Genomic DNA, 12,032 nt, shown 5'->3' with positions numbered 1-12,032 from the left:
TCTGCTTTTTGTTCAGCTTTGGTCATCACTGAATACGTAAACATATATACATACATGCATGCATACATGCAGTCACTTATCTTGCAGACAAGGGCTCCATTGTTGAATATAAAAAAGGTTTTTGTTTTTTTTCTTTCTTTTTAAACACAAGCGAGCCGCAGCACTGAGTGACATGTTCAGCCTCTGTGATCTACAAAGTGCAAATTTATCCACTGCTTATAATAGTCCCCAACAAATTCACTGTTTCCACCTGTTTTCCCTGTTTTCTAAAATGGAAACGACACGACTAAACAAAATGTAAATAATTAAAGGACTGCTTTTTAATCAGAGTGTAGCATCAAGTAATTTAAACTTCTTGAATATTGATCTGGTCAGTTACGTAACAGAGGAGGTTGTTAATCAGTTTCAGCTGATTTGCTGGTAATTAAATTGGCAACAATGAGACAACCCCCAAAACACTTCTAAAGGTTGAGGCCACAGACTGATTAGTTTTTCCACTCTGGTTTTGCATTTGGCTTGGGTCAGTGTCAGTACTGGTAGCATGAGACAATACCTCTCCCAGCACAGTCTCAAGAGCGAGTAGGAGCTCTCAGGAGAACATTACCTTGCCTGTAACATCATTCAGCATGACCGGTTTGGTAGCAGGTCAAGAGTGATTTGGGGAGGGATGTCCATGGAGGGATGCACAGACCTTTACAGGCTAGGCAGTGGCACCCTGACTGCTATTGGTCGAAATCCTTGGATGCACTGTCATACCCTGGGTTTTCTCCCGGTGCACAACGACGTCCGGCCTTATATGGCGAGAGTATCCAGGCAGTTCATAGAGAAGGAATTGATACCTCTGACTGGCCCCCATGCTCACCTGACCTAAATCCAAACGAACACCTCTGGGACATCAGGTTTCAGTCCATGTTTTGCTTTCTGCCACGTGTCCATTTCTCTTTAGAAGGAAGCAGGTTTCCTGGATCACAAAGGAAGCGATTACGTTGTTCTTTGAGAGACGCCTGTCCAACATTGTCATGGACTTATGGCTCAGGTAAAATAAATAACTCAATACAATAATAATAACTTGATGTGGAGAAAAGAAAAGCCTAACAGAATAAAAATATCTGAACACAAACCACAAGAAACACTTGCTGCTGTGTGTTTGCGGCTCTTGTGTTCTGTGCACCACTCTTTGTCGTCTTATTAGCATTAACACACAACCCTGCAAACATGAACAGTGACCAGAGGTCATTAATTGCCTCAACAGTCTAAGTCACGGTGGCAAATTGGCAGCCGCACTCAACGTCACCTTCAGACAAGCAGACAAGAAAACACTGGAGTTCAGATGATAACGTAACAGTAACAATGAAGGACCAACAAAACAAAACATAAATGCAATAACTGTCATAGCATCTTAAATTAACAGATTAACATCAACATGAACAGTCCCATGAGTCTTTGCACTAGTCACCCCTCACCCCTCAAGGACCCCTCAAGGCTGCTACAAGATAATAAATTAATTAATTTTGATATTAAATGGTATTAATGTCATTCCAGATATGCTGTTGGAATGATCATAAGCATTGTTTATGCACAAATGCGCACATGTATACAAACTATGAATGAAGCTCACTATCTTCAGTTGCGTTCATGCACAGTGAGAGGTGGAGGCATGCAGTCTCACGCCTGTTATACGGTTCTGCACTCATGTCTATTTGCCTACGCAGAGCCCACACAGAAGGGTATGAAACCTAAGTAGATGCGCTTGCGTGCAGGCCTCCAAAGACCCAACAGATCAGTATCAACATGGATGACATTGTGTGTAGATCAAACGCTGATTGAAAAGTGAGCCAGAACAGGAAGGGCAGCGACGACATCAGGGATCATCAAAAACAGCAGAGATAGTGGCTCCAATAGATAGTTTTCACTTTTTTTGTACAATCCTATCTGAACCACAATTATATTTGCCTTGTTTCATTGTTTCTTGCACTTTCATAATTAAAACTTAGCACTGAGGTTTCCCTCAGAAGGGTTGAGCTTCATATTAAATGATTCAATAGCTGTTACTTTGCCACAGCGCTACAGTTTATATCAGCAATAAATGAACTTCTAGAGTTTCTTATTTAATATCCTGTTAAAACTAATGGATATGGACAGTACAGTGTATATATTTGTTAGTGTATGTGGGGGTTTTTTTTTATTCAGTATATAAAATCCTAAAATTTTCAGGCAGCCTAGATTAAAATGTAATTGTGCTTTCATTATGGGTTAGTAGAGCATATGCATGTGCTTTTATGGGCCAACATGCAGAGACATATTTTTTACGTTATTTAGTCATTTGGGAGAAGATCGGTAAAACAATAACTGCCTCGCAAGCTATGATATGCACCCTTGTAATAATCTGGACAGGATGCTGCATCTGGGCTAACGCAGATGAGGGAACAAAAGAAGCCGACTGACAGGAGATCCTGCTGCACCTCCGTCATCAGAAACTGACGTTTCTTTGGATGACGTCCAAGAGGGAAAGACGTCTATGCCGGGGACCGTTTCTTTGCATTATGCCCCCGTTTCAAGTAGGAGGGACTGAAACAAAAAGGAAAAATGTACAGGGTGCAGATGGATATGAGAGGGTTGGTGTGTAGCCATCAAGGATTTACAGGATTTACCACCTCAAAAATAAGAAGAGCCTGTTAAAATAAGTTTGACAGCTTGTCTCTCCACTGCACAGGTCACTCAGGCCTATCAGGCTATTCATTATGAATGCCTCGCCAACTATTTGCTGGCCTCTGCAGCTCCCTGTAGACTCGCTCTTTCTGTTTACCCTTAGAGCATCTTCGTCTTTCTGCTGGTTTTGTTAAATGATGAGTGTAAAATGTAGTGGCTTTTTGGACCTTTTTGCGCGTCCGGCTACAAACGATGCCAACAATGCACAATAGCGAGAGCCGCTGCCAATCTGACGCCAACGCTCACCAACTGGACTCCGGCATTTCCTGAACGTTCAGAAAAAAAGAAAACAGAAAACTGCTCCCGATAATGATTGGAGAGGAGCAGAAGAGGCATCAAACGGTTCAGCAACAAGGTTGTGGGTTGGGCAGTTGGATAATTGGCTAAAGCACCTAATGAAAGAACAGCTTGAAAATAAATCTAACAAAAGAAAAACCTTTGTGCAGGGTGAATGACAAACGGCAGGAAATGTCAAGCTGCGAGTTCTGGCTGGACTATAAGTATGTTCACTTGATGCTTTATGCTAGTTGAAATGTGTGAAAGTGAAACTCTCTGGATGTGATCAAATAAAAGTCCCTTGCATCTAAACGTACGCATAAAGATACAGCAGCTTGTCCGTTTCCAGTCTTATGAGCGAATCCAGTAATTATGCAGTTTGGCGCACTTGTTTAAAAGAGACAGCTACACTTGATAAACGAGCTACGTAGTTTATTCAGTGCACTCAGCTATTTGTAGCGCTCCACTGACAGCAATTACGGCTACGAGCATGTTTGAGGCTCCTTCTAGCAGCAGCAGCGCACACCTGGCTTTTGAAGCACTTGTGCTCGTTGTGTATTGTCTCCTGCTGTGACAGATTGGATTGGAAAGTGTTGGTAAATTGCGGTCTGTGTCTAAACTGATGTGCAGCTGGGTTCAGGTGCTTTGTGGCGATAGAAGACATTCAGAGGTGTATCACAAATCTCAGAAAGTGTATTTTGGGAGAAATTAATGTAATGCGCTCCCAAAAAAAGAGTCTGACTAACTTTAATGCTGATGATTGAATTTTGAACAGATTACAGCAAGTATATCTAAACGTTTTAACTGCCCTCTCCAACTGTTTCCTGTACTCTCCCTGTGAGAGGTGCTGAAACGAGTATAAAGAGATGCAAAATGACCACAACAAGTATCTTTTTTTAAAAATTGTGTTTTGTGTCTCCTTGTTAAAGCCATGGGTTTGGCTCTTATGTTGGAAAAGCTCCTAATCGGTCCAGGTTGGGCCCTACTCGAGTCTCAATGGTACCACCGACGAATGCACACTGACGTTTTTAGAAACACAGTGAGCTTTAGTTTCTGAAAACCAGGGGGCACCACAGCCCCCACATTAAATGACCTTCAATGAGGAATCCTCAAAAAGCTTTTATGCACGGGGGTAGTGAGAGTGGGCGTGCAGGCTGGTTGTTTTTGTTGCTTGAAAATGCAGGTAAACACTCAGTGTGAATAATTGTGAATCTTCAGAGTAGAAAAGGACGTGGTGTGGAGCAAAAAGGTGTGATCTGCTGTCATCATAGACTGTCACATCCGTGTAACGGCCTTTAATTATCGCGTTCAATTTCACTGTTGCAGTCTCCCTCATCATCATCATCTTCATCTGCCCTTTCCATTTATCCCCCACTCAAGACTTCATCTTCTGCTGTCTGCTGTCAGTCACGTTGAGAGAGTTCAATGTAGCCTTTTACATATGGCACAGTCTCGTCCCTTAGCTTTACTCTGTACAAGCTCCAGCTTTAACAATCATCTACAAGGCTACATGATGTGACTATTTAGGAGTGAGGTTAATAATAACTAATGATTAAATGCAGAGTGGACAAACACATGCATAAACACTCAGTGCAACATTAATGGGAAAAGATTTTTGAATCAGATGAAGAACGTGGGCTGTGGTCTTGTTCTGTGACCGAGTGAGGAAAACCCTGCCAGGTAACATCAAACAAGCCCAAGATTTGAGGTTTTGCAGACAGGAGACCGTGACATGATGTTAACTTGTCAGCTATTTTGAACGTACATGGTCGCGATGGAATGAGGCCTAGCAACCGCCTGTGGCTAGACTGTTTGCGTTCAAAGTTTTTGAACATGTTGTTTTCAACTCCGAGACACAACATTTACTTCAAAGGTGAGCCGTCTCCATTTCTGCTTTCCATCGTGCTTTTTCAAGGTTTGCTACTCCTCAGCTAGTAGTTTGTTAGCAGTCTGCAAACACACAATCTGCTAGCAACCAAAGCAATCACCAGGAAGTTTCTTCTGCAGCAACATCTGATATCAGCTGATATCAACCAACATTAAGGAACCACTACCGACCAGTCGGGGAATACATGTTTCCCTAGCAACTGGTGGCTGTATCCTGTCCCATATGGTGGACATCTCACGAGCAATGTACTCATGATGTCAGAAAACCTCAGTATAAAAAGCAAATAAAAATTAAGTTAGAAAGCAAGCATCTACAGCAGTCTGAAGTCTGAACTTCTAACAGAGATTATTCATGAATACCTCATTAAGTGAAACTTGCCCATTTTTTAAAGTATCTAAAATGCAACAGTTTAGATATATAAGATAGAAAATAAGGAAATGCATTGCAAGTCCACTTCAAATAGGCTGACGGTAGGAATGTGTGCATTCACCCAAGTTCTCAAGAGGTTAAAAACAGTTTCTGGTAGTTACTTGTAAACTGATTCTTCCAAATGTGCACTAAAGATACCTGCAGTTCAATAAAAGTGTGTGTGTGTGTGTGTGTTGTTTGAGTTACACATCAATAAAATGTGGATAACAAAGACTTCCCTCCACTTACAGAATCTGTGTGTCTGAATCATGATTAAGCAGTTGAGTCACTGTCTTTGTTGTAGATGAAATCAGTCTGGAGGGGATGGTGGTGCACCGAGCCGAATGCAGACCAGTCGTCACTGACAGCTACATGAAGCTGAAGAAGTGAGTGAACGCTGAAATTTCTCTTCCAAATGCTGCAGTTTGAAAGCTGTTAAATTCATCTTGCTTGAGATGATGTAATCCCCAAAACTTAAACGTTACAGTGGTTCTTATTGCAGTTGATTAGAATAATATACAGACGGAAAAGAGAGTTAGGAACTCTATCGAGGAGGTAGATGTATCATTGTCACATTCTACAACCAAGAGATGCCTTCATGCATGGAAATACAGAGAGTTTGCAGCAAGGCACAACAAGCTGGTTACACTCAAGAAGTCCAAATTAGACTTTGCCAGAAAACATCTAAAAATGAAGTTCTGGGAAGAAAAAGATATTTTAGAGGTGCACTGGTAACAAAGTATGACATTTGGAGAGCATCAAACACAAATGTACATCAAACACACAAAGCAGTAAGGGTTTTATTTGTTGTTTTGGAAGCGTGCTGTTGAATTTGCTTCTTTCACCCCTGAAAAGCACGAAATCTATTCAAGTGTTGTGAATTAATTCCAGCGTGAGTAGACAAGTTGGCAGCGTGCTGACAGGATCACGACTGCAACTGTTAATTTGTGTACACTAAACACTTGAGTCCACTCAGGCTGTTTTTTTTTGGGGGGGGGGGGTTTAAATTTTTTTATTTCCAAACTGGTTTCTGTCTCCTCTTCATTGGATTATGCTATTCCAGCCAGAGTTGGAGGATGGCATTGCTATAGCAACAGCATCACTGTGGCAGATGCACTGCTACAATCCAACCGAAGGCAAACACAAAACACAGCAGTGTGTGAGACGCTTCCTCTGTCGACCATCAAATCAGCGAGGCACATTAGAACTAACAAAAAGCACCTTGAAAGCTGAAGTGCAAAAAAGCAGTCTTACGTCCTCTGTCCCTAACATGGCCGGTGTGTGTTCGTAACAAAGCTGAGATCCTCCTTAAACATTACAGGACGGCAGTATTTATCTAACACAGAGCACGGAGCGAACTTAGATCTGTCTGATTTGTACTTCGACACAAACTTGAGAAGAAAATTCTTCACTTTTGGATCCAGTTTTTTAATCTCCCAGTTGGACAGCAGCTGACAAATGGCCCTCCATCATTTCAGGCTACAGGATAATGAAGGACATTATGTTGTCATGGTGGCATCTGTGTGTGTGGACACAATTCAAGAATAGTTTCGCTACATTTTCAAATGATTATATGAAGCTCTTTGCCACCTTTTCCGGTACATTAGTGAACATATTCAATCGAATAAATGTATGCATTAGATCCAATTTGATCATTATTGGGTTTATTTATAAATGGGGAGGACAATCGGCTTCACTAATGGCAGCACTGAAGCAGGAGTGCTTGTGGCCAATATCAGTTATCACAGTGATTATGGCAGGACATCAGGGAGGCAGAGTGCTTTGCTGTTTGATTTGATGGTCGAACTTTAATAAAAAAAAAATGTGAGTCAAGATTAATGAAAGTCAAAAAAATAAATAAATAGAAAGCAGGATATCTTCAAGCAAAGCAGCTGCCATTACTTGTTTGCTTAGCTCAAGCCCAAGGTTATGACAGTTGTGTTTTGTGCCAACAGGCCAATCTGTCAGCTGAGATCACATTAGACGTTAGAGCACAGATGATAGAGGAAACTTTCTCTCTCTCTCTGTGTGTGTGTGTGTGTGTGTGTGTGTGTGTGTGTGTGTGTGTGTGTGTGTGTGTCAGATTGCAGATTAAAGAGTCCATCAAGCCTCAGCGTTTGTCACAGCAGCTGGAGAGAGCCGTCACCACCATTTTCAAGCCTGTGGCCAACCATGATTTCAATGTGAGAAGTAATATCAGCAGTCCTTGTATGCATGTGTCTGTAACTAGTTTGACTCATTGTATCACCTGTTTGACAAAAAAAGAAGAAATTGAATATCAACATTTATATGTGAGTTTTAATTTGTATTACTGTTTGCTGCTCACAGTAGCTGGGCAAGGAAAAAATACCACTGTTGATGTAGAAGTCTTAAAAACTCATGGATCTAATAGGATACACTTGGCATTGTAGGGTAAAAAAAAAAAGCTGTTGCGCTGACGTAATGTTGCCACCTGCAAGGTCGTCTTTCATAAAGTAACTTAAAAGTCTCTCTCAACCAGAATGAATCACATCAAACTTCAGACAGCACAGTTTGAAATGTATTAATGACCCAGCCTTCATCACTTCATCAATCTCTTCATCACACAAGCAGATAATACTTTTCTTTGTGTTTTCTTTAATGCATTTTGATCTTCTAATGGTTCGCTTGCTGAACTTGATTCTCCATCAGCACCTTTACTTTTCAGTATTAAGTTCTTTCCCAGCTAAAGATGAGATATAAGATGAGTTCAGGATTAAAAATAGATTAGAAATGGAGGGAACTTTTTTTTGTTTGTTTTTTAATTCCTCAGCTTTGTTGCATTTGTTCAGTTCCATCTTAAAATATAAATATTTCATGGAAATTTTTAACTAAATTACTAAAAAAAAAACAGCTAAAAATGCATTTTATAAAAGTGCATCTTATCGCATTCTTTTACAGGATTAAGGGGAATTCTTTTAAATTATATTTTTATCTATTATAAGTTTTGGAAATTTTACAGGAGCTGTTTGTATCCAGTTGTGGCTCTTTCACGTGTTAGGTGACTGTCTTAACCGCTACAATGTGCTAAAAAAGGTTAAATAGTTCAGTTAAATTTTTTTTAAATAAACGAGACTTCTCGTTTCCCACCTGCAGTACCTTTATGGCCCACCAGGAGGTTGCAGCCCACACTTTGCGAATCAAAACCCACATATATATGTAGTTTTTGTAATGTAACCTCTTGAAGGGAATAATTATGGTATGAAAGGTATTTTACCTTCTGTAGGTCACAATTTTATTAATATTTTAAACTAACAGGTTTATATATTGACTTGGCGTCTTTGGTCTACAGCAATTTCATAGACTGTACATAAAAGATGGACATCCATTGGCTTGTGATGTCCATTTGAGTGTTTTGATCATAACCATTTAACCTTGATGGGTGAAACTTGGATCACAGCATTTCAACAAAGCATACTCCGCTTTATTGGTTAAATTAGAAGATTTTACTGGAAGAAAATCATTCTATATTAAGGAAAATTTAATGAGCAACAAAGACTTAATAAAACCTTGTTTAAGGTTTTAAGATTATTTCTTCAGGTCAAGTGACCAGTCAGGTCATTTCCTCATACTTATTTTTGCAGCTAAAAAAGTCGCAGTTTGAAAGAATGCAAGTTTAAGGTCCACTTTTGCATTTTTCAGATACAGCCGCTAGACCCATCTGTGATCTGTATTTTCTGTGGTCTTCCAGGTTAATTGCCTCTGGCTCATTTTCCCCTTTGGTGGGGTTAATTTGTGGGGATATGACCTCAGAACCTGTTCCAAGATAACAACAAAGCGCTTCCAGGTTTAGGTCCTAGACTTTGGCGTTCAGTAATGCATTTTGGTTCAGTTTGAATTCTATGTGAAAACTGAACAAGCCAAGGGGGGAATGCAACAAGTGTGCCATCAGTTGCTGATTCAAATCAGGAGAAAACAGTCAGTGCACAATTTTTGGTGTTTAAATCCAACTGAAATGAGTTTAGTTGTCTTTAGTCTGGCTATATTATATAGCATTTTAACTGTCATTAATGTTACTGTCATCAGTTTTAATACTGAGTTTGGGTCTAAGATGGAGTATGAGAAGAAAAAGAAGACTGAAGGGAAGATGGTGAGAGCTGAACGTCAGCTCGTGTTGGACATGCTCTTCTCAGCCTTCGAGAAGCACCAGTATTACAACATTAAGGCGCTGGTGGACATCACCAAACAACCTGTGGTGAGCAGCGTGCACGCACACAAACCCATGTGAAACAGGCAACATGTACACACACTCAAACATGCACACATGCAACAGCATCACTGTAAAAAGCATAAAAAAAACCAATACACCTGCCCACTATCCACCTTGCTTTGTTAAATTTGAACAAATCGCCCACGGTGTGACGTTCATGCCTGTTCACACTATCTGTTGTGGCTGAAATTTGGGCCAACGTGTGCACACGCACACATGGCATGAATCGATACAGTGCAGTGGATTCATTCCAGCTCGCAGTGAACAGAAATGTGTAGGTGCTGATGAGACCTTTAGGTCCTCCTCTCCCTCTGATTGCATCTGATTGCATAACCAGTGGCTGAGTAGGAGTCAAACGCCCCAATACACTCCACACCATCATTTCTCTCCTAAAGCACTTGGCTAGCACTCAAATTAACTGAACTAAAGTAACCGAAATGCCCATTATGAAAAGTCTTGAAGCACATTACGGTTATTCATCAGTTGGCGGCCGCATCTTTACAAGCTCAACAGAGACACCTGCTGGTCATTGCAGAGGATTGTCTGATCTACCAAAGAGTAGCCCCTGCTTGCAAGTTCATGCCTGCTGATTAAACCAAAAGTCAATGTTAGCGCATGATTTAAAGTAAGAAGAAACAGCTTTTTGGCCACTTGTTTCAAATAATGAGTCCGTGTATGTACTTTTTTGATATGATCCTTAAATAAGTTTGTTACAATTGCAACAGTATGCTACAGGTGCTTTTGAAAAAAGAAATAAGGAAAAGCATATCAGGTCCACTCTAACCCTTTGACAGCTAAACCAGGGTTGTTGTTGTGCCTAAAGGGGAATATTTGCTCACTGCACTTGTCTTTGTAGCTGGTGGATGATTATTAGGGTTATCCAGTTGCCTAGGTAACCTACTACCGTATTTGCCACCCTGTCACATGTCAATCAGTGGCAGTTTTCCTGAAGACACTTCAGTCGCTTACCTCGAAGTTCAGAAAAGTTTAACTCGGGACCCACAAACTGCAGCTATTTCTGTTCTGTTGTCAGTTGAAGTTGCTGATGCCATTGACTTTTTGTGGTTTCTAGTTTCTGCTGTTTGCTTCCTGCGTGAACGCCCCTGAACCAAAAAATGGATTATACCTAACCTTAGACTAACTACTTCTACCAGTGGAGCTCTTTTTAGTACTCTGGGAATATACTTGATCCATAACTGAGGGGGAAAAAAGGACACCAGAAGCCAGAAATCTCATATTCTTATAGCATAGAGTGATTGTGGAAACAGATCAGTGATTTATTAGACCCCACAATATTTCCCCTGTGGATCTCAGGGGAAATTTTCTAAACAGTGGTCACCACCATAGTGGCTCGAGTCCATCATGAGGAGATCGAGAGACACGCTCTCTCTCATATGCGCTGGGTTTCCTCACAGTTCAACAGCTCACCTGGGAGGGGCCATAGACACGTGTCTAAATCGCCTGAGCTGACTTCTTTGGGTGCGAAGGAGTTGTGGCTCTTCTCTGAGCCATTTGTGAGCTCCACACCCCTGTATGTGGGACGGCCCTCCTGTGGAACCACAACATGCAGGAAGAGGCACGTGGATTTGGAGTATTGTGGATCAGGCAGCAGACAAAGGCAGGGAGTCAATCACCAGCTCCCAGTAGTGTCATATACTAATAACTGGTACTTAAAGATAAATATGAGGCCAGTACCGGTTTAGCAACTGGTTTAGAACAAGCACAGGAGAAAGTGGGTGTGAACTGAAAAATGAAGGCATACTTTTGTCTTTGTGTGGGTTAAAGTAACAAGGTGCAAATGTTTGCTCTTTGTGCTCAGTTAGTTACAAATTGTCCACAAAATCATGCAACACATCTGTTTAAATGCACCATGTTTCAAGCTGCGTCTTGTGTCTGGCACAGACCTACCTGAAAGAAATCATGAGGGAAATCGGCACATACAACAGCAAAGGCGTTCACAAAAGCACCTGGGAACTGAAGCCGGAGTACCGACACTACCAATCTGACGAGGAGGAGATGCAGACCACCTAGGCCGAGCCAGAGTCCTATTAAGTATCTTCTGGGCCTCAAATTTGCAACAAATTTGTTTTTTTTCCAGTAATTTTGTTTTATGTTGACAGAATTATGGGGAGAAAAAGCTTTGGGTGCACTCAAACATAACTAATATGGCACGATGGTGTAAAATCATTATTTTTGTGGTAGGATAAATTTTTGTGTGTATTCAAAGAAAGAAATAAACGTCCTCTGTTGAGGAAAACAAAGATTAAGGGGCAAACTGGCTCGAAACTTCTAGTAATGCTGCCTCTTTCTAGGAGTGTTACTATGGCAACTATGAACAGCCTTAAACTATGGTTACAATGAATCACACCAGCTGCTGCTGCTGGTCTGACTGCACCCCAGCTATTAAATGTGTGTCAGCGGGTCTCATTCCCATTAGTTTCGAGTGAGATCAGTAGTGAGCGCAACTTTCTTTTTTCCTTTTTTTTTTTTTTAAAGCCATGCATTTCGGTTTTTGTAATTAAC

At 40.9% G+C, this 12,032-nt stretch overlaps 1 protein-coding gene across 1 annotated transcript in view; it reads left to right on the top strand.

Moving 5' to 3' along the window:
* The window catches only part of LOC113007797 (general transcription factor IIF subunit 2-like), a 61,992-nt gene extending 50,222 nt beyond the window's left edge, over window positions 1-11,770 (top strand). The window contains exons 5-8 of the mRNA XM_026144740.2: window positions 5,586-5,667; window positions 7,365-7,464; window positions 9,351-9,494; window positions 11,412-11,770. Of these exons, the coding sequence (XP_026000525.2) occupies window positions 5,586-5,667; window positions 7,365-7,464; window positions 9,351-9,494; window positions 11,412-11,540 (455 nt within the window). The 3' untranslated portion in view covers window positions 11,541-11,770. The remainder of the gene's footprint in view (window positions 1-5,585; window positions 5,668-7,364; window positions 7,465-9,350; window positions 9,495-11,411) is intronic.
* The last annotated feature ends 262 nt before the right edge of the window (window positions 11,771-12,032 follow it).

The sequence above is a fragment of the Astatotilapia calliptera genome, chromosome 16 (assembly GCF_964374335.1).
Source record: "Astatotilapia calliptera chromosome 16, fAstCal68.1, whole genome shotgun sequence".
NCBI lineage: Eukaryota > Metazoa > Chordata > Actinopteri > Cichliformes > Cichlidae > Astatotilapia > Astatotilapia calliptera.
Note: the sequence above shows the minus strand (reverse complement) of the source record. Positions and strands in the feature narration are given on the sequence as shown.